Source organism: Capricornis sumatraensis, chromosome 7, assembly GCF_032405125.1.
Source record: "Capricornis sumatraensis isolate serow.1 chromosome 7, serow.2, whole genome shotgun sequence".
Classification (NCBI taxonomy): Eukaryota; Metazoa; Chordata; class Mammalia; order Artiodactyla; family Bovidae; genus Capricornis; species Capricornis sumatraensis.
In genome coordinates, this window is record NC_091075.1 from 105,256,769 (window position 1) to 105,279,510 (window position 22,742).

Genomic DNA, 22,742 nt, shown 5'->3' on the forward strand with positions numbered 1-22,742 from the left:
AATTCATAGAACTTGAATGTAAGTGGACGATCTTGGATTCAAACTCAGATGATGAAAGCATAGGTGGATACCTAGACGATAGTGATGACACCATGATCTCAGCCCCACCCAGCGCTGACTTGAGCACCAGCTCTGGGACTTCACAGGTGTGATTAAGGTTATGGACCTGAGATGGGTGTTGTGGTCCATGCGTGGGTTGGGAAAGAATTTTCAGACATGAGGCAGAATGAGAGGAGAATAAAGTTGATTAGAATGGGAGACACAGCAGGCTGGCTCAAGGGAGAGCTGAACCGTTTCGCAGGCTAGCAGCCAATTTTTATAGCCTCAAGACAGAGAAAATTCCTGCTGGAATGGTGGCATTAGGTGATTGGTTAGGATGCTATAAGGTGGATAGTAGGGTGGGTATTTTACATAATATGGGGTCAGGGAACTGGCCGATCTAGATCTGGAAGCTCATGGCAACAGTTGCTATGCGGCTTGGTCAGTTTCAGAGATTCTTATCCTGTGACCTTTGTACACAGCTCCACACCTGTGACCTTGGCACAGGGCTCCACAATGCGGAGCATATCCTCTGTTATCCAGTGGGGAACAGTCTCTCCGATGAGTTCCAGAAGGTAGAGGACCTCTGTTGATTGTACTCATAGGGAGAGGCAGCAAGCAATGAGGACTCCCCCTTCCACTGCTGGCTCTGAAGATGGAAGAAGGGGCCACAGGCCAAGGAACGTGAGTGGCCTCCGGAAGCCAGAAAGGACAAGAAAATGGATTCTTCCCTAAAACTTCCGGAAGGAGCACGGTTCTGCCGACACCTGGATTTTAGCCCAGTGAGACTGTCGACTAGAAAATATAGTCACAACCTGAAAGCTGACAGTTATTTTGTTTGGTGGGAATGTTTAGGACTCCGAACCCAGAAGACAGCATCTCAGTTATCTCTGAGAAAACTGCTCCAATGAGGTAGGAGGGGAAATCAGACTCAGGTTTGCAACAGAGGGAGCAAGCAGTCTAAACATCAAAGATCAGGTGTCAAAGAACTAAGCACTCTATGTATGCAGAGATGCAAGCTTCCGGGCTCACTGAATTCATTCTTTTCCTGTGCACCTCAGTTGTCTGGGGACCATCCTGTTTCCTTGTTTACCTGAAGGAGTGGCAGGTGGCTGCTTCTTGCACTCATTCCCCCAGCTCCTTAGCTATCACCACTGGGGAGGGGCAGCATCCATTGGATTCCAGTTTGGGGAGCCCTCATTCACGTTTGGAGGCCAGAGATCGCGGATGGCTGTGACATTTCTTATTTATTAATATGGCAGGAGACATTTTCATTTCATAAGACCACATGGGACTTCTGAACCCCCAACTGTAGGAGAAGACGTGTGTTGTTTTAAACCCCTCAGTTTGTGGCCCTTTCTCACAGTAGCCCTGGGAAACGAACACACTCAGGTACCTTCATTCTGATCTCACAGTCAACCTTTTCAGCGGATTCCTGCCCACTTTCACAGATGAGGATCCCAGAAAGATCCAAATACCTGCCTAAACCCCAGCAGTAAAGGTGGGACCAGCCTCCACATTGCCTTTCTTGAGGGCAGCCAGGGTGGAGGGCCCTGCCAAGGTACTCTGGGCAATACTTGCGGGCTGGCAGCCAGATGGTGGCACAGAGGGGTGGGTGGGGCTCCTAGAAGGCCAGGTACCCATCGGGAGCTGCATGTGTGGATGGGCCCCCTCCTCCAAGCCAGGCCCTGGGCTGAGCTGTGGGCGGGGCACAGGGTGAGCAATCCACTTCACTTCAGTTCAGTTCAGTTCAATCGCTCAGTTGTGTCCGACTCTTGCCGACCCCATGGACTGCAGCTCACCAGGCCTCCCTGTCCATCACCAACTCCTGGAGTTTACTCAAATTCATGTCCATTGAGTTGGTGATGCCATGTAACCATCTCATCCTCTGTCGCCCCTCTATCCTCCTGCTTCAATCTTTATCGGGGTTTTTTCAAATGAGTCAGCTCTTCGCATCAGGTGGCCAAAGTATTGGAGTTTCAGCTTCAGCAACAGTCCTTCCAATGAATATTCAGGACTGATTTCCTTTAGGATGGACTGGTTGGATCTCCTTGCAGTGCGAGGGACTCTCAAGAGTCTTCTCCAACAGCACAGTTCAAAAGCATCAATTCTTCGGTGCTCAGCTTTCTTTATAGTCCAACTCTCACATTCATACATGACTACTGGAAAAACCAGAGCTTTGACTAGACAGACCTTTGTTGGCAAAGCAATGTCTGCTTTTTAATATACTCTCTAGGTTGGTCATAACTTTTCTTCAAAGGTGCATGGAATAAGGCCTAAACTCTGTTTCCCTCCCCAATCTCTCCCAACTACAGACCAGCCTCTGCTCAGATGAAAGCCTAGCTGTCACCTGTCTTCCCTGAGCCCTGAAGGCTCTGAGGCTCCTGATGCCCACCGGCCACTCTTTGAGGCTTGACCTGGAATGCTTGCCTCTCAGTGATCTGCCCAGCTGCCCCGTCAGCTTTCTTACCCAGCACAGGTCAGGTCATTAGTCATTATTGTATTAACAACAGATACTTCTGAGGTGTGGGCTGCTCCAGGCACTGTGCTGAGAGCACCGTATGCCTCATTTCATTTCATCAGCAATTCGCTGTGAAAGAGGATGCTCATCTTACAGAGATGGAAACTAAGGCACCAGGAGAGAAGGAGTACCTCTCACAAGGCCACAAACCTGTGGGTGCTGGAGCCGGGATCTGACCCCAGGCAGTGTGTCGCCAAACTCTGTCCTGGACTGAATCACTTTGGGTCCTGAACCACTGAACCACAGGTGGTCTCTTAGGGATGTTTTTGGGCCACTATTCCTGCTTGTCCTCTGCCAGGAACACAGCTTAGAATGGCAGGCTAGGTCAGGACCTGCAGAAGTTCAACCGCTTGATGAAAAGTTTAGCAAAGGCTTACCAGTTTGGAGAGGTGGTTTCCTAGCAACCGAGAAGCTTTCAGAGCTCCAGATAATTGCCCCAGTTGTGAGTGATTCATTTCAAACAGCCATGTCCTTTTTAAAAAACAAAGCCCCATTGTCTCTACCTGGATGCTGTTAGATTTCCACATTGGGCCCACACAGTCAGGTGACATGATGGATTTCAGAGAAGAACTGACATCCACAAAAAGCAGCAATATTGGAAGGGCAGAAGTGAAAATAAAAATGAAAAGGAATCCATTAGCAAAATTAAGCAAAAAGACGTCCAAACATGCAAAATGGAGATGGATGTTTGGAGAAGTGACTTATTCATTTCATGCACATGTAATGCCTGTGAGAGGTGCAAACGACTGCATTATTTATAGATGTGCCAAATAAGAACTGACTTCACCATTTGTCTTTGCTTAATCACTCATTTGTTCATTCAGCAAATATTTTCTGGGCACCCACTAGGTGAGCAGCACAGAGGCTAAGTGGTTCAGGGTGGGGACACTGGTGTCCAGCTCAGGGATTCAAATCCTGGCTCTGATGGCAGCTCTGGATCTTGGGGATGTTACCAACCTTTGCCACACCTCAGTTTTCTCATCCGCAAAGCATGGAGAATGTTAGTACCTATCTCATGGGGTAGTGCAGATTAAACAAGAAGATCCTTGCATAAGTGGTCAGCACAGAATATGGGCCCCCTGGAAGCCTGTTTAATAACATCATCGCTCTTCCCTCACATTGGGACCAAGCTTCAGGGAAGTCTTGCTAAACCCTGTAGCTTGGTCCCCTGGGGGAAATCAGGATAGCGTGTGTCCGTGCTGAGAATGAAGAGACCTTGTGAGAAGGATGGGAGGACAGCCTGAAGGAGGGAGGAGGGGGCTGGGGGAAGCAGAGATAGGAGAGGAAGAGAGGCTGCTGCAGGAGGCTGAACGGGACCACCAACACCCCCCAGGAGGATGGTCTGAGGTCTGCATGCATCCCTGGGGCCCCTGGCACTGCTGGCCAGAGCCTGGGTTGCCTGCAACCTGGGAGGGCATGGCAACGGTGTTGTTCATCACCAGCACCAGCCACTTTCCCTTCTACTGGTAATTCGGCTATGAACTGGCTTGGGAGAAATTTCTTCTCCCTCATGTGTGCAGGCTGAGAGTAGGGTTGGCCCAGATGTCTTGCCCTGTTTAGTCATGGGATCAGTGGATGACCCAAGCAAGGCCAACCCAACCTCTCCCCTGACTCTCAGGCCAGGAAGAGAATGTTGTATGCCTTCTAATTGCTCCCAGTAGCCAGAAATTAGAAACATGGCAGGGGAGGCTGGAAACAGGGCTGTTTCAAAGGTCCAGCTCAAGACCAGGGTTTACTACCAGAGAAGAAGGGGACCTCTGAGGGATAAAGGAAAACAGAGTGATGATGCTTCCTTCTAATGCTGGAACTGAGCAGATCTCTGCAGGCCCTCCCAAGTACTAAGGCCCCTCTGTGTCCCATGCCTCTTGTTCATAGAGAGAGTGAAGTCTCTCGGGCCTCCCTGAATCACAGAAGAGCAAGCTCGAGCAGGCTCAATCAGTCAAAGATTAGGACCCTACAGTCACAGATTCAGATTCAATATCTGATATTCCTGAGTCGTTTTACAGATGCTATATGGCTGCCACAGAGGGAACAGCTAACTGCGTGATGACCAGGCTGCAGCCATGACCTAAGATGCTCCATCCTGAGCAGCACTGAATCTCGGGCTAGAACAGTTCTAAGAACTGGCCTCAAGAGAATGAGACAAACACTATTGCTCATCATCTATATCTTTATGAGCATCAAAATAATTGTAGATGCTTGTTCTGCCTGTATACGTAAATGGGCAACTAAAACTGTCCGCAGAGAGATGCTTCAAACTCATGTTGATATCTTTCAGCTGAGACCTCGGCCCCCAATCTCAGCATGATGCGGTTACAGAAAACGGACCTTCATCCGTAATCCCCTAGAAATGAAATGATTATCTGACAGAGGGGGGTTTGTAAGCAGCTCTTTACAGGAAACAGCCCTCAGCAGGAAACCCCTTTTGTCCTGTCACTTTAGCAAAGCTACATTGAGACTAATTTTTAAACCAGGCCACCGCCCCCCTGCCCACCATGGTCTACTCACCTCCGGCCCAAATTCACCCTTCAAATCTTTTAATACCTTGCCTAATGTGTCGGTCCCTTCTGTAGTTCTAAAGAGTAGAAATAAAGAATAAGTAATTAACAGATGACCAGATCTCTTCCCTGGCTTCTCCTTCAGTGAACTCATAGACAAACTATGTGAACAAGAAAGACAGTTTCTAAAGAAAGATCACAAGGACTCAACAAGGCTGCAAAGGAGGCTGTAACAGGGGGAGATGGTGATGACCCTACCCCTCTCCCATCTCAATGATTAACTAAGATTACATCCCTTTTTATCTTTTTAAAACTTCCATCACCAAGAAAAACCTTCAGAGTTGATTTTCTGCGGACACTGAGCCTCATCTCCCCAAATTGTTGGCTTTCTGATTAAAAGCAGGGTTTTCCATTTCTAACAATATTTGCCACTCATGTTTTGATTTTGAGCAGCAAGCAGCCAGACCTAAATTCAGTAGCAATGCTTGTGATCGGACAACTCCCTGAGAAGCCCTTGTTTCCAGTTCCAGTAGCACTTTTCAGCCAGAGTCAGCCAGTTCATTTCTGTGAGCTACCAGCAAACAGTCCTAATGATGGAAAAGATAGATGCCCACTCAGCATGCCAATTACAATGGGATCAGGGTCTGATTCTGTGGTGGTGGCAATGACTCGCCCTCAAACATCCACACACTCAGGACAGGAAATGACTCAACAAATGTACTGACAATGAACTCGGTGAGGCAAGTCCAGAAAAGGATAGAAAACTCAGGAGAAGGGGCAGCTGGGATGAGGATCCAGGCTGAGGGCAGGCAGACAGGTGAGTCTGTGCGGAGAGGTGAAGACACCCCTGGGTGGAGGGTCCTATAGGTATCCAGCTTTAGCCAGAGCACTGAGAACCTCTGAGAGTTTCTAGGTCCCATGGGAGTCAATTACATGCCTGGGCAGGGCCTTCAGACCCCATGGTGGGGACAGAGACCCTCAAGGAGGCCAAGCAGGGAGATGAGGAGTTTTAACCAAAACAAAACCAAAAAGCCTCACTTTAGGGGATAACAGGCTGACAGCTGGAATCCAAGGGTTTCCGGGGGGCACCTCCGGGTGAAAGTGGAGTCCCAGGACCCATGCCAAGGGCCTGTGGGTGCTGGTGCTGGGATTTGGGGACTTGGACCCTACCACTGGCCCACATGCAAGTCCCTGTCACTCTTGCTTGGGGGGACTGGTCACCATCAAAGGGCCTGTCCTGTCCTCCCCAGAGCAGCATTCAAGGGGGGGTCTGGGGCAACCGGGCACCACCTTGGGGGGCAGAATCCCCAAGGGCAGAATGGGGGAGGCAGCCGGGAAGTGAAAAGAAAAGGAGATAAGTACCCAGGTCCCAGATTTAGGGAGAAACACAGAGACTGGGACAGTGTTCCAGGCCTGAGAAGGGTCCCAAGCCCAGGAGCTAGACCCCATCCATGGCGTCCCCTGTCCTCAAGCCCCGGCTTCAGGGGATGGTCTGCAGCCCTGCGGTGGGGCTGGTGGGAAGCTCAGTGCTGGGACCAGGGCTGCAGAGAGGCTAGGAGAGGCAGGGCTGAGACTGAGCAGAATATAAATGCTGGGCTTACCCAGGGATAGCGACTCTAGGGTGTTTAGCTCTTAGGGAGTGGACAAGGGCTTCTACACGGAAGCCGGATGGGAAGGAGCCAAGAAGGAAGAGGAAGTGGAACAGGGAGGGGCCTGAGATATCCTCTGGGTGTCGAGGAAGGTGCTCCTGCCCAGCAGGGATACACAGGGCAGCGCGTGGTGGGAATCCGGCAAGGGGCACTGGGGCGAGCCCTCTCCTTCCAGGGTCCTGCAGAGCGAGCCGTGCAGGGGCCCAGGGAGAGTGTTACCTCCTCATAAGCCAGCCGGACTCACTATGCTGTGTGCCACCCTGGTCCAGCCTCACGTCAGTGACAGGGAACCCAGGGGGAGGGTTTTGACACAGGCGTGGGCCAGAGCATGAGAGGAGATAGAAGTCCCCCGAGAAAACTCGGCAAAGGAGGCCAACCGAAGTGAAGAAGGGTATAGAATGGGGCCCTCAGACCCACCTAGAGACCTTTCCCACACTAGTGGTGAATTTTAGGTTCATATCAATATTTTTTTTTTTACAGATTTTTTTAAGGTGGGGGGTTTTTAAAGCTTTTGTTGAATTTGCTGCTTCTGTTTTATGTTTTGGGTTTTTTTTTTTTTCTCTCTTTTGGCTGTGAGGCATGTGGGATCTTAACTCCCGACCAGGAATGGGACCCCCACACCTCCTGCAGTGGAAGGTGAAGTTGCAACCACTGGACCATCTGGGAAGTTCCTCACACCATGTTTAAGAAAGTGACATAAGCGAGTTCCCAAGAACACATCAAAATACAAGTGGTTGGGTGCACAAATAGTTAGATCATGGGGGAACTTTTCATCCCAACATCTTATTATAAAAATGTTAGCTATATACCCTTTGAAGACTATCCTAATCTCTTCCTCCTGCTACTTTCTAAAAGTAGCTACCGTGTATATTTTATTTTTTCATCCATGCATTTCATAGATGATTTATAACCCCTTCTTCCCCTATCTGCTGTAAGGGTTTGAGGCCCCTGGAAATTTTCATCTGTCAAGGGCACTGTCGTCATAACGCCGAGCCTTTCTGTCCTCCGTGTACCAGGAGGACAGCCACTCTCCTCCTCCATCACCACTGCCTTTAGTGTGTGCTTCAGTTTCAGCGACAGAAGAACTTCAGACTGCTCTTCACCAATTTGTTGAACAAATGAATACTCTTTTTTTTCATGATGACCGAGTGGCATTGGTCCCCAGGTGGAGACCCAGCCAGCCGAAGTACGCTCTCCCAGAGCTTCACAGGGAGGTTCATGTGCGCACAGCAGACTGGTGTGGATTCAACCCTGATACCCAGACGTGCAGATCGGGAATTGGGAGGGTTAAAGGATTCTGTGGTCTCACAGCATGTTCAGGAACGACAAGGTCCTGCTTTATGGACAACTCTGAAATAGGTACTTGGAGAAATTTGAGATTTTGCAGGTACATGAGGTGTGTTCAGGATGTAGGAATGGAAATGGAAAAAAAAAAAAAGGAAAAGAGCATTTGAATAAGGGAATGTCGAAAATTTGATTTTTTTTTTTTTTTTTTTTTGGCTGCACTGGGTCTTCGCTGTGGAACACAGGCTTTCCATGCTGGGGTGCATGGGCTCTAGAGCACGCAGGCTCAATAGTTCGGGGCACAGGCTTAACTTGCACTGCAGCACAGTATTCTTGCCTGGAGAATCCCCATGGACAGAGGAGCCTGGCAGGCTACTGTCCATAGGGCTGCAAAGAGTCGGACCCGACTAAGGACTGTCACTGCTTCTTTAACTTTTTCATGCGGGATCTTGGTCTCCTGACCAGGGATCAGACTCATATTACCCTTCATTGGAAGGCGAATTCTTAACCACTGGACCACCTGGGAAGTCCTGAAGAATTGGTCTTCTGAGGCATGTGCACAAGGGGAGGGCAGTCTTTCTTTCTTTTTTAAAGTTTTTTATTTTTTTTTTATTTTTATTTTTTTGAGGGCAGTCTTTCTGATACTGCTCTCCACCCCCAGAGAAGATGGACAGGGAAGGTTCCGTGAAAGATGCCCCTCCGAGTCCTGGCGTTTGGTGGTATCAATGCACTGTATGGGAAATTAGTACCAAACCCTCTCCAGGTCTCAACAGGGTCTTCCCTGTGCAGTGCAAAGGCTGTGATGGTTTCATGGTAGCATCGTGAGACCCCACTCCCTACCCCACCACATTGCAGACCCAGAGAAGGTGAAGGCCCCTGCGGGTGCTCAAACACGGGGTAATCTGCTGGTGGCCCCTGCGGTCAGCACCGTTCTTTCCTGGCAGGTCTGAGGGTGACCCCTCTGTTCTGAAGAGGGATTTTATGGCCCAGGTAGATGGTGGTTTCTTCACGGCTCTGTAAAAAGAACAGGCTTTGGTTCTGTCCAGCTCTGCCACCTCCTGGCCGTGTGACTTTGGCCAAGCCCACACAACACAGACATGAACCTTTAATTCTCACGTGTGTGTTTGGGAGGGCAGGTGGCAGGTCATGGGACCTAGTTATCAGGATCAAATGGCCTCACAAAGTGCGAGGCCCACAGTGATGCTCAGAGACCTAGGTCCCCTCCCCTCCTCGCAGGGAGTGGGGATCAGCTCCCAGAAGCAGGAGCCTTTGCTCCCAACAGCCTGACCTCTGTAAATCCCTCCATGCGTCTACCATCTGGTCCTGGGCCCTGCAGGCGTGGCCTGTTTATCAACAGGAAAGGAGGATGGCGAACTGGCCAGGGATCTTCAGGACCACAGGGGCCAAGGGCCTTTTGATGTTTACAGTCCCGTGGAAACTGTTCAAAGAAGCAGCATCTGCCTCTGAAGGGCCAGCCAGCCAGGTCTGCTGGGAAAGCGGGGATGGTCTTTCCACTGTCCATTTCCTCCTCCACACTGTGCCTTAAAGTGCCCTCAGGTCCATTTTCCTGACCTTACCAGGGCCCTGGCTTCAGAGCCAAGAGAGGGGCTGCAGCTGCCTGCAAGACCAAGACTCAATCCCACCCTGGCCCTTGGACCCCAGGCTCTATCCTCTGGGACCCCCTGCATCCCGGGCGATGCCTGAGGCTCCGATGGGTGCCCTGAAGGTTGAAAAGTCTTCCTCTGACCTCGCCAAATCCCACCCTTCCCCTTGTTATCAAAACAGGGTAGACCCCACAGCCTCCTAGGAGCCTTCCAGCCCTGTCTCCCACCCCAGGCTGGGTTCCACCCTCTCTGGGCCCCCACAGCACTTCCTGTGTATGAAGGCAGGGAGGCACTTCTGTCTGAATCAGGGGCCCACTCACATCTGACTTGGGTGATTTTCCTGAGGGTGGGACTTGGGTTTGACTCAAACATGGAATTACAGCATCTGCTCAGCATCACAGTGCCATAAATATTTGTTTGAGGGCGGCAGCGAACGCATCCAAAGCTCATTAGTTAGGTTAAATAAGAAATGTTTGAGATCATAAGCCGCACACACCAGCCAACCTTTTCTGGATATGTAGTCATGAGGAATTAAAGTCGTGATGCAGAGAGAAAGGCAAGACGGTGGGTCCCGGGGGGTATAGTGTTGAGGAAGAGGGTATAGACAAGAGCACCATCCAACACAAGGCTCCTGTTGGGATTCAGCCACTCCAGTAAGTTCTGGTCGGCCAAACATGAATTATTTTCACAAAGGTTAAGTTTTTAAAAAGCTAGAAGGGACATTCTTCTGGTGAGGGCTTATACGTGCATATGTGTGTGCGCAGTCATACCTGACTCTTTGCAACCCCATGGACTGTAGCCTGCCAGGATCCTCTGTCCATGGAAGCTTCCAGGCAAGAATACTGGAGTGGGCTGCCATTTCCTTCTCCAGGGGTCAACCCGGGATTGAACCCACATCTCCAGGATTGAACCTGCATCTCCTGCATTGCCGGTGGGTTCTTTACCTCTGAGCCCCCTGGGAAGCCCAAGGGCCTGTATAAGGTTCTTAATCGGTTCTGAAGTTCCATGAATGTTTAACTATGTTTAAAACATTCACAAATGAGTATTTACTAGTGCCTGACACTGTTGTAACCACCCTGCAATAAAATTAACTAGTCTAGTCCCTAAAAACAACCAATGAGGCCAGCCCTCTTACATTCCTGTCATAGAAGAGGCACTAGAGGCCTGGAAAGGGTGAAGCTGTCTGAGGTCACACAGCTGGGACGAGGGGTTCGAACCAGCCGGGTGGCCTCCTTTCTCGTCTGCTGTGTAGGTTACATTGAAACTTACAAATAACACTGTTTTCACTTGGAGTTCTGTACATCTAACTTTTAAAAAAGGGTTTCATTGCTAGGTATTGGGTTGGCCAAAAAGTCTGTACAGGTTTTTCCATCCCCTCCTATGGAAAAACCCAAGAGAATATTTTGGCCAACCCAGGAGTTTTTGCAAACCACTGATCTAACCCAGACTCACCATTTTATAGATCAGGATGCTGGAACCTGGGGACAGGGGCTGAACGGCAGATCCAGGGCAATCCCCCCATGAGACCACCCCACCTTCTGCTCCTAGGGGGCAGCTCTGCTGGGGAGCAGAGTAACAGCGTGGCCCAGGGGACCACGGTCTAATTCTGGCCCCATTGTTCAGTGTGACCTCCTCTCCCGAAACTGTTTTCTGCGGATCAGTGTTGTCACGGCACCTCCCACAGGCCCAGGAGGATGAGATGAGGTCATCTGCATTCTCAGAAAACCAGGCAGCTCCGCCCGCCCCGCTCTCGCAACTGGACCATCCGTGGGGAGTCTGGGAGGCAGAGCTGAACTATGAACCCATTTCAGGGCCTCACAAACCTCCAGATCAGAAGCGGGGTGGGGCTGACCTTTAACCTCATCTCACTGCCTGGGAAGAAACCTGGGAGCAAACACACAGCTCTGAGGGCCACTGCCCTCCTGAGCACTTTCCAACATGTGGGATGTCAGGCAGAACTGACCAGGCTGGAGGACAACACTGGAAGGGTCGGCTGTACAGGGACGCAGCTGCCGGCCACCACGCTGAGATGCGTGTTCAAAACAGAGGCAGCCGCTCCCTGAACCAAGTCCCGACCACAGACAAATGTGTGAACAACTCCAGGTTTCCTGACCACACAACAAACTGGACCTGCTGCTCACTGGGTGGGGGCACGGCCCACTAGGGGAAAGCAGAGGTCGCCAGGGACTAGACGGACCCAGGCGGACATGTCCTCCTGCCCAAGAGACCCGGACAGACAGGCACCCCCACCCAGGGCGCTAAGGCTTCTGAGGGACCCCAAGCTGCTCGAGCCCCCAGCATGGCTCAAGTCTGATGATAATGCTATGGGATTATCATCGTTCATTTCTGAACACAGGATATGGTTTCAAAAAGCATACTCCCGAACAAGGCAGCAGCTACTGAGTCACGAACGACCATGTAATGAACCTCTCAGCAGCGTTGAGTTTCTCAAATCATTGAAACCATGTGCATTTCACACCTAGTAAGGCCTGAGTGGACAGCTGGGTGGTGGGGTCCCTGGCCCAGTGGGGCTGGGGTTGCTTATTGAGAATTCCGCTCTTTGTAACTCAAACTGTACTTGTGTGTAATTCAGCGCAAGTGTAGACACCTGTTGATTCTCTAGCATGCACTTTAAAAAAAAATGACTTAAAGGATAGCAAATTTCACCAAAGGTTTTTATTTCAGCTGCTTCAGGACCTTGACTTTTTGCTTTCTGGTTCTGAACATGGTCTAGCTTTTTGGAGCACTGGGAAGGGTTTGCAATCCAGATTCCATGATTTCCAACTCTTTGCGACCCCATGGACTGTAGCCTGCCAGGGTCCTCGGTCCATGGGATTCTCCAGGCAAGAATACTGGAGTGGGTAGCCATTTCCTTCTCCAGGGGCTCTTCCTGGCCCAGGGATCAAACCCGCATCTACCCAGGGATGGTCCCTGTAAATCTGGGCAAGACCCTGGCAAACTCACCCACAACCCACCAGGCAGGAGAGCCTCCAGGTGGGCAGGCTGCTTAAAGCAGAGCTCAGGGCTTCTGCCCGCGTGGCCTCCATCTGAGTCAGGAGGGGCCCCAGGCACGTGACAGAGCAGCTCTGCAGCCCCCACCCCCCCACCCCTGGGCTCGGCAAACAGCTGTCAAGGCTTAGCAGGGATCAAATAAATAAGAAAGGCTATCAAGTTTACACAGCAGCACTACTGGTTATTCAAAGAACAAACTCAAACGAAAGTAAATGAGGGGGTAGGGGGGTGGGGGTCGTGCGTGGGGGAGGTGCAGGAGGGAGAACACGTGTCTGTAAAGTGCTTTCCGGGCGCCGGAATCCTAGTCTGGCTGGCACACCAGCTGCACGCGGAGAGGTTGGTCAGGGCTACGGGTGGAGGCCGTGCATGCAATTTCCAACCACGCCGGGCGCTCAGGGTGGAGAGAGCTACAGCGGTCAGCCTGTTCACGGAGGTGTGAGCCGGCTGTGAGCGACTGAGGATCTCCGAAGCCCTGCGTTTGCACACACACACGCACACACACACACACACACACACACACACACACACAGATGAGTGTTGTGCCGTCCAGCTGGGTGGGGGGGCGGGGGTGCACATGGGGGAGGTCCTGGCAGCCACGCGCAACCGCCGCTCCTGCAGGGGACGCGTCTTCAGGCCGCCGACAGGAAGGGGAAGAAGAAGAAGTCGAAGGCGAACTTGACGGCGCTGTGCACGACGCTCCGCCAGTCCTGCTCTATCTTCACGTGCCGCCGGGCGGGCGCGAGGTGCGCCATGCAATTGAGGCAGCTGATGGCCTTGAGCTCGAAGACGGGCCACTTGCTGCCCAGGCGGCCCTCCAGGACGGTGCTGAACTCGATGACACTGCCCTGGCGCAGGTGAAGGAGCACGTCCTTGAACTCGCTGCTGGCCCGCAGCACGATGTCCTTGGTGACGTCGTCCTCCTCAGGCCCGCGGCTGCCATTGGCGCCGCTGTAGGGCATGCCCACCGTGATCTCGAACTTGTAGCGGTCGAACCTCTTCATGTGGCACGGGTGTTTGGCCAGGAGCTTGAGGCGGCAGAGCTCCTCCTCGGCCGTGGAGACGTTGCCCGGGCTGCAGGACGGGTAGGCCTCGCCGTACAGGCAGCGCAGCCAGTCGCCCAGGAAGAGCGGCAGCATGTGGACGGCCGACTCGGCGCTGTTGTCGATCTCCGTCACCCGCACGTACTTGAAGCGGCCGGTCCATGTGACCCGGTGGCCCTCCAGGTGGCTGCACAGGATCTGGGTGCGGGCCATGTTGGTCTCCTTCCAGGCCCGCGGCCCACACAGGAAGCCATACTGCGGCCAGGTCAGCGTGGAGTTGTAGACCTTCACGCCCTCTGAGCGATACAGGTAGAACCAGCAGAAGAGCACGATGGCCGTGAGCCACACCAGGATGAGCTTGACGATGGAGCTCCGAGTCAGGGACTTGACCATCCCCACCACGGAGAAGCTGGCCTTGGTCCACCAGCGGACCAGCAGGGGGACGCTGCAGAGCACCAGGCTGACGGCGATCTTGGTGAGCTCCAGGGACACGAACCAGCGGGCCAGCTGCACCACGCCCATCAGCGCCAGGCCGAACACCAGGATGGGGAGCGCGAAGAGGAAGAGGAAGTAGCCCACAGACGCCCGCACCAGCCCCAGGCCGGTGGACTCGAGCAGGGTGACCACTGACAGCTCGCACCACATGAAGCAGACCAGGTAGGGGACCAGATAGCAGTAGGTGCCTTTGAAGTCCCTCAGCTGGGCCATGCGGAAGAACAGATAGAGCAGGTAGACGTACAGCAGGCAGGGCACGCTCACGTTCAGCACGACCAAGTGGCCCACGGGCACCGTGAAGAAGGTCTGGCCCAGGAGCTTCAGGTAGCGCCAGTCGACGGGCATGGTGGGCAGCAGGGAGAGCAGGCCAGCCGCCACCTCGGTCACCAGGGCCCTCCTGGTGTAGGGCTCGGCCGAGGTGCTCAGGCTCATGTAGCTGGTGGCCGTGAAGAAGACCGACACGACGGCCAGCTCCGAGCAGGGCATGCAGTCCTTGCTGGCGATGGGGAAGGAGACGATGACAAAGAAGACGGACAGCAGGAAGTGGACGTAGGGCTCCAGGTGGTTCCAGCCGAAGTTACCCTCGGCCTGCTCCACGTCCAGGTTGGGCTCGAAGCGCAGGAGCAGGCTGGTGAGCGCGCGGAAGCTCTCCCAGGCCTTGCTGTCCTGGAAAACCTTGAGGGTGCAGATGACCATGGAGACGAAGGACAGGTAGAAGACGACCAGGGGCACGAAGAAGGCGAAGAAGTCGATGGTGAGGTTGCTGATGATGAAGAAGAAGACCAGGGCGTTGATGTGGTGGGTGGGCACGAGGGTGGACAGCCAGTGCACGCCCGCCCGGGACGCCAGGTCAATCAGGTACTCCTTGAGCTCCATGATGACGTGCAAGGGGTACTTGACCACCTGGGAGGAGACGAAGGAGGGGCGTTAGAACCTGGACCGCTCTGTGCCGCGTCACTGCTCCCTGGTTGGCCCTTCCAGTCTCCCTGAAACCGGGGCCTGGCCCTGAGCAAAGTGAACTCACCCACTGTTTCAACCAATGGCGGGTCCCTCGGTCTGCAAAGTCCTTCCATCTGCAGCTCTCTCTCTAGGCGGTGATGCTCCACATGGTCCCCACAAACCTGCCCTTGATTCTACCCAGTTCTGCCCGGTCTGCCCTCTACCTCCTGCCCAACTCTAGTCCCTGACTGTACCCAACAGTCCACAAGGGTCTCCAGGCTCATGAGAGCTGGTCTCCCCTGTGAGATCTTGGGTGCCTCAGGGAGCCCACCTGGCCCCCTCTTCCTTCCCCATGGGGCCTCACACTTGCAAAGACAACAGAGGACCAGGCTACTTGCATCTCAGCCACCCCTGTGATGAGGACTTCACCTCCTAAGCCTCTGTCTCTGGTGGATTGGGGGTGGAGTGGGTGATCATCCAGGGGGACAGGAAGTGCTGCTTTACCAGCCTACCCTGGGCCCTGCCCATCCCAGGAGTGGGGACTCCAGAAAGGAGAGTTCATGCCACGTGAATGGAAATGTTTCAGCTGTAACAGGGCTAATGTGACATTTTCACTGCAGCAGGAGCCCCAACACCCGCCGCCTGCACCACCCACCCCTGCACACCCGTGTGCTCAAAACAGACACACAGCCCCCGGGGGGTGCTCCCCGCATCACGTCCCACCTCCCCCATCCCCAGACTCTACACAGAGCCAAGGGCAGCGGAAACCCTTGTCCTTTCCCACAAGAGAAGAGAATGAGGGCCTGGCAGGGAGGCAAGTAGGGGATCAGCCTCGGGCAGGAGGCAGGGACGGTCCCACCACCCAGGGTGGCCCCCACACCTGCCTGGTCCTGAGGCTCTCAGCTCTACCAGGGCTCCGGGGAGATGGAAAAGAAGCTGAAGGAGCTGAGAAGAGAACGTGTCCATGACCGTGCTAGGGCTCACGCAAGGAGGTCAGGGGCGTGGACTGGACCACACTGGAGAGGGGTGGTCCTTGTGAGGAACACCCAAGTTGGGGCAGGGAAGCCCAGTGGAGCCCACAGCCCATTTGAGGGGCAATGTGATGGAAGCCCGGTCAGTAGCTGGGTGAGGTGAGTGGCACTGCCTCCATCTACGTCCTGGGGACATGCTCCTTCTGCCCCATGAACATAAGGGCAGAGGAGGAGCTGGGATCCTGGGGGAGCATGACTGAGTGGCAACATTGGGGTGTGGCCGTCATCTGCCCAAGAGGCTGGGGTGTCAACTCTGGATGACCAGGACACCCGGGAGAAGCTGGCAGAGTGAGTTTTCCAGGTAAGAGGGACCTGGGCTTACAGGGGAAACAGGAGTGTTTAACAATGTGTGTGTGTGTGTGTGTGTGTGTGGAAACAGGAGTGTTTAACAATGTGTGTGTGTGTGTGTGTACTTCTATAGTGTGTGTGTGCGTGTGCGTGTGCACGCACATGTGTGTGTGCGCACGCGTGTGTGTGCGTGTGTGTGTGTGTGTGTGCACTTCTATAGACACCCACATGGGGGAGTGCGTGCATGCTCAGCTGTGTCTGACTCTGTGCGACCCCATGGACTGTAGCCCGCCGGCCTCCTCTGTCCATGGGATTCTTTAGGCAAGAACACTGGAAGGGGTTGCTCCAGGGAATCTTCCTGACCCAGGGATTGAATCAGTATCTCTCGAGTCTCTTGCATTGACAGGCAGGTTCTTTTACCACTGAGCCACCTGGGAAACCCCACTTGTATATGTTCAAAGAGCTGAACTCTTCATTTAACTAACAGTTACCCTCTGTTTCAGAACAAGCAAGAAAATGACAAAACCAACAAACCAGCTCAGGGCTCCCCCAGCTCACTGGGGCCAGCTTCCCCAGGAGGACACCCAGTGCTCACCCTGTCTGGAGGAGGGTACCAAGGAACTTCAGATACCATAAAGTCAGCCGTGGTGGGGATTTCTGACACTTGTTGTTGGTCAGTTGCTAAGTCAGGTCTGACTCTTTGCAACCCCATGGACTGCAGCACACCAGGCTCCCCTGTCCTCCACTATCTCCTGGAGTTTGCTCAAATTCATGTCCATTGAGTCGGTGATGCCATCTGTCTCATCCTCTGTGGCTCCCTTCTCCTTCTGCCCTGTCTTTCCCAGCATCAAGCTCTTTCCCAATGAGTCGGCTCTTCGCATCAGGTAGTCAAAGTATTAGAGCTTCAGCAACAGTCCTTCCAATGAATATTCAGGGTTGATTTCCTTTAGGATAGACTGGTTTGATCTCCTTGCAGTCCAAGAGACTCTCAAGAGTCTTCTCCAACACCACAATTCGAAAGCATCAATTCTTCACCTCTCAGCCTTCTTTATGATCCAACTCTCACACCTACACATGACTACTGGAAAAACCATAGATTTGACTATCCAGACCTTTGTCAGCAAATTGATGCATCTGCTTTTTAATACGCTGTCAAGTTTGTCATAACTTTCTTTCCAAGGAGCAAGCGTCTTTTAATTTCATGGCTGCAGTCACCATCCGCAATGATTTTGGAGCCCAAGAAGTAAAATCTGTCACTCTTTCCACTTTTTCCTCTATTTGCCATGAAATGATGGGACCAAATGCCATGATCCCCTGTTTTTTAAATAATGAGTTTCAACCCAGCTTTTTCACTCTCCTCTTCCACCTTCATTAAGAGGCTCTTTAGTTTAACTTTCTGCCATTAGAGTGGTATCACCCACATATCTGACACTTGCCAGACAACAAACCAGTATCTCCAAAAAGAACCTGCTCCAGCTCTGCAGGAGCCCCTTTGACCAAAAGCCAGACACACCAACAACGGAAAGAACCCATGCATGCATCAGCCGCTGTCTGCTCTGCTAATCCCTGTCGACGGGGCCTCTCTAACCAGACAGACCAGAGGCACCCAGTGTCCCTGTTCTCACCTCCATTCTCACTCTGCAGTCAGTGGTGAACAGCTTTGGGGGAGCTGGCCTGGAGGCACCCAAGTAGCTGGCACCTTAAAATTAACCTGAAACTCCTAATGCTCAAAACCATTCACATTATCTATTGTTGTTGTTGGTTTTTTTTGGCCTATTGAGACCACACAATCACATGGTTGAGAGGACATTTAAAAGACAACGAAGCTTCTAGAACCTGCAATCCAACAGTGCTGGCCTCTGCTGACACAGTGAGCCCCTGTGGCCCACCGTGACCAGAGCTGTCCTTTAAGGTCCCTGTTCTGCCCCGTCGCTTCTACCCAACCTCTACTGCTTCGGACCCCACCAAATTGTGACAGTAGAAACCTTTTCTGTAGAGGCAGTCCAAATAAATTAAAATGAACTTCACTTTGAGCAAGAAAGAAGTTTTTTTAAAAAATGAGTAGGGAGTCAGGTCATGACAGGACGGGAAAGGGCACCCTGACCAGGGGCTGCGGTCACCAGCAGCCTTCACCCCGGACACGTCTGGCTGACGTGAAAACCTGAAGAGAACTGCCTGGTACCGACCTGGGCAGCCAACCAAGGAGGCCACTGCTTGCCCAGAGGGTCCCGGCTGGTTCATCGAGACCCTGCTCAGACCCGAGCGCACGTCCACGTGCTGGATTTTCAATAATGTGATGCAAACACTGTTATGATTTTAAGACACTTCTGAATCCATCTTTAAGGAGGTTTCATCTGTCACAAAGGCTGGAGAAGCCTGGAGCCTGGAACATCCCTGGGGGTCACGTGCGTCCCCAGGCACGTGCGCCTTCCCTGTTCCCAGGGAGTGGTTAATAAAAGCCAGGACAGCTTTGAGTTCCAGGAAATTCATTCTGCTCCAACTCATTCTCTCTTTTCCAAAACACTTTTTTTTTGGCTGAGATGGGTCTTTGTTTCTGCGCGGGCTTTCTCCTCTCGTTGCAGACAGCAGGGGCTACTCTTTGTTGCAGTTCGTGGGTTTCTCATTGCAGTGGCCTCTCTCGCTGTGAAACACAGGCTTTTAAGTGCACAAGCTTCAGTAGTTGCACTTGCAGCTTCAGTTGCTCCACCACATGTGGGATCTTCCCGGATCAGAGATCGAACCTGTGTCCTCTGCATTGGCAGGCAGGTTCTTTACCACTGAGCCACCGGGGAAGCCTTCCAAAACACTTATAATGAGATAATTGTAAAACAATCAAAAGTGTTCTGACAACAATTTCAAAAAATGAAAAAAAAATTTTAAATAGGCTTATTTCTTGTCAGGATACTTTAAATCTCTTTTTCACAAAAAGGAGTTTCAGACATCTTACAGCACCGAGTTTGTCGCCCGTAAGGAATGTGACATAACTTGCTGTCCAAACTGAGATGTTTTTGAAAGCAGGCAATATTAGTAATTATGCCAGGACAACGCAAACTAGGATGTCCAGGCCGGGACCACCTGGCCCACAGGTCTTCTTCCCTCACCTTTGACCCTCACTGGCATTTGGGGAGCACCTCCTCTTTAGCCAAGAACCATGGCAAACGCTCCACCTTTCCTCTCTCATGTTAGTAAGAACATGCCTCTCTCACGGCATTTGAAACACACTTAGCCCAGGCCTGCCCCCAGGTGGGGCCTCAATAAAGGCGGTGACCTCCCTGGTCCAGTTCCTGGGCCGTCCTGATCCTGCGCCTCAGAACCTTCACCCCGACACCCTACCTGCCCTCGGGGGCTCTCAGGAAGCTTGCTGGTCCGGAGTGTGGCCTTCACACCCACTCTCTGGGCTGCAGCTTCTCTGAGGAACTTGCTTCCCAGAGGCGGCCTCCCCACCCACGAGGGTGGCTTTCTGAGCCTCCATATTCAGCCCCTAGCATGGGGCTTACACTGAGGCCGTGTCTGGGATGAGGACACACCAGCACACTTCCCATCACCAGCCCCAATCCTGCTCACACTCCAACCGCACTGTGGGCAGGTCACACACAGGCCCAGGAGCTGGGGAAGCACAGAACCCTACTGACTCTTGGGGACCAACGCCAGGGGCTCTGTGATGCTTTGTCTGCCCAGAGACCCCCTGTGCTGGCCGGGTCCCCTTGGCCGCTCGTGGGGATGGACCTGTCTGGGGCCACGTGACCAGACTTCTGAAAATCCTGGTGCTCTCAGCAAAGGGAGATACAGAAGACGAATTCAACCCCCTGAGCTGAACTTGGAGAAACTGGTGAAGGGAGGGCGTGGTCACACTTCACCAAGGCTTATATCTGCCCCTTTTAGTCACAAACTACATGGCCAGGAAAACAAAAGCTGTGACTCCAGGGGCATGAGCGGCCACTCCTGGCTGTTGGCACAGATCTGGACGCGCCGCACTCATCCCTGGTCATCACGGCTGCTCGCTGGCAGGAGGCGGTGGCGAACACAAGCTTCCTCCCACCACCCCCGTCCACCTTCAGGTTGCCCTCGGTCACCTCCCCTGCCACCCTCTCCACATCTGCTTGCTCCCCAAACCCCTGAAGATCCAGATAAACAGGCACCACCGCAGAGCCCTCCTGAACACAAGACCGCACTTTGCTTCTGGGGGGAGGCACCTTCAAGGAACTGACCTCCCCTCTGGGCCATAAATGGACAATTTTTCCGAAGGATGGAGTCTACGTGAAAGGCGGTCTCCAGCGCACAGCACCCCGCTCCCCACACGGCATTTTGCAGGGAAAGATGCAAAGATGCCCATGCACGTCCAGCAACCACTGGGCCCGCCCAACCCCAACAGCGCCCCTGCCTCCAAAGCCTGAGCATGTGCGGGAGGCCTCCTTTCACAAGGACGCGTCCTTATGCAGCTACGTGGACGACCTGGCAGCACAGGCCTCCCCAGGACAGGCAACACAGCCCTGGAGGTTCCCTGCTGGGTGAGGTCTCCCACCTACAGCTTCCCGGGGGGCACCCAGGCGGGCAGGTGGCCCAGGCCAAGGACTCACCTTCAGGCGCAGGGGTAAGTCCTCGGGACTCTTGCCCGCCACCTCGTCGTCATCATCATCCTGCAGGAACAGGTCGGCGGGGATGATGCCCTTGGCATACTTCTTAGTGATCTCCACGAAGTCATCCAGGGCTATGTAGCTCTTGGCTGAAGCACAGGAGAGGGCACACGTGGGGTTGGTGAGACCACAAGCACCGCTGCCCCATGGAGATGGGCACGTGGTGGGCAGCGGCTGTGCCAGGGTCAGGCCAGAGATGGGTGACCCCTCTCAGACCCGGATGATGAGAGGAGAGAGAGGCAGGCAGGCCTGCCGAGGCCTCCTGGCCTTGGGGACCCGCCATCCCTCCCCCAAAGCATCCCCTGCCCTTCAAGTCCTGGGGGGCTGCCTGAGCCAGGCTCCATGCGGACCCTTCTTCAGAACATTTTCCGCCCATGCTGCTCAGATCCCCTTACTCCCTCGGCCCTGACCCCTGCAGCCCAGCCACCTACTAGCCCCTCCAGCCAACACGCATCCTCCAAGGGCCTACTATATGCCAGGCATGTGCCCAAACCTTCATTACCCCCCACCCCCAAGTTCAGCCCAACATCCCCACCTCCCCACGGCCCATGCTGGGGGCAGCCCCACACCCTGCTGGGTGTTCCCAGGCCTTTGACAATGAGGTTCGCTCACTCAGCCTGGAACATCCACCTCCTTGCCCCTCGTGGGCTACCCACCTCCCCAGCATTGCGGGCTCACAGCCATCACAGGCCCCAGCATCCTTCTCCATCAGGGACAGTTACACTGCCCTCTCGTCCCTCTAGTGTGTATGTGCTCCCAGTGAGTGGGGTCCAAATCCCAGAGCCCAGAACACAGATGCCCAACCAATAGCCCTGAAGGGACTGGACGGAAGATCCGTCAGCCTCTGAGACCCGGGGGGCCAGGCCTGGACTGATGGGGGTTGGGGGGTGCGCAGACACGATGCCCTGGGTGCTGGGGGCGACACCATGGCCAAAGGTGTCGCTAGCACAGGACCGGCCGTACTCACATTCGCTGCTGACCAAGCGCTCCAGCACCCGCCTCTGCTTCTGCAGGGACTTGGGGACGGGCCCGGGCTGCACCCCACCATCTGCACGGACAGAATGGGGGAGAGTCAAGGCCGGCTGATTGCCCCATCCCCTGCAGTGAGTGAGTGAAAGTCGCTCAGTCATGTCCGACTCTCTGTGACCCCACAGACTATACAGTCAATGGAATTCTCCAGGCCAGAATACTGGAGTGGGTAGCCTTTTCCTTTCTCCAGCAGATCTTCACAACTCAGGGATCGAACCCAGGTCTCCTGCATTACAGGCAGATTCTTTACCAGCTGAGCTATCAGGGAAGACCAAGAATGCTGGAGTGGGTAGCCTATCCCTTCTCCAGCGGATCTTCCCGACCCAGGAATCAAACTGGGGTCTCCTGCATTGCAGGCGGATTCTTTACCAACTGAGCTTTGAGGGAAGCCCCCATCCCCTGCAAGCCCCCAGAAACTTGCCAGTGTTCCCCATGCAGCCCTGGAGGGCTGTGCAAGGGCCAACCCTTGGGACCCCCACTGCTCAACCTCCATCACAAGGTGACCCAGGCCCCGTTGGGCACAATCTGAGCCCTGGACACACCACACTCTCTGATCAGCACAGCCTGCCCCCGGACATCTTTGCTGGCATTGTCCCTTGGTGTGATCTTTCCCTGGAAGAGACTAAGCTCCCCAGGGCCACTAGGCAGGCCTCCTGTGTCCCCAGCCCTGGTGCAGAAG

General features: G+C 53.6%; 1 protein-coding gene across 2 annotated transcripts in view; it reads right to left on the bottom strand.

Annotated features, from left to right (window-relative positions):
- Window positions 1–12,319: 12,319 nt before the first annotated feature.
- The window catches only part of WFS1 (wolframin ER transmembrane glycoprotein), a 31,554-nt gene continuing 21,131 nt past the window's right edge, over window positions 12,320–22,742 (bottom strand). For both annotated transcript variants that reach the window (XM_068975105.1, XM_068975106.1), the window contains 3 exons: window positions 22,002–22,082; window positions 20,978–21,123; window positions 12,320–15,045 (listed from right to left, as the gene is read on the bottom strand). In XM_068975105.1, the coding sequence (XP_068831206.1) occupies window positions 13,237–15,045; window positions 20,978–21,123; window positions 22,002–22,082 (2,036 nt within the window). In that variant the 3' untranslated portion in view covers window positions 12,320–13,236. The remainder of the gene's footprint in view (window positions 15,046–20,977; window positions 21,124–22,001; window positions 22,083–22,742) is intronic.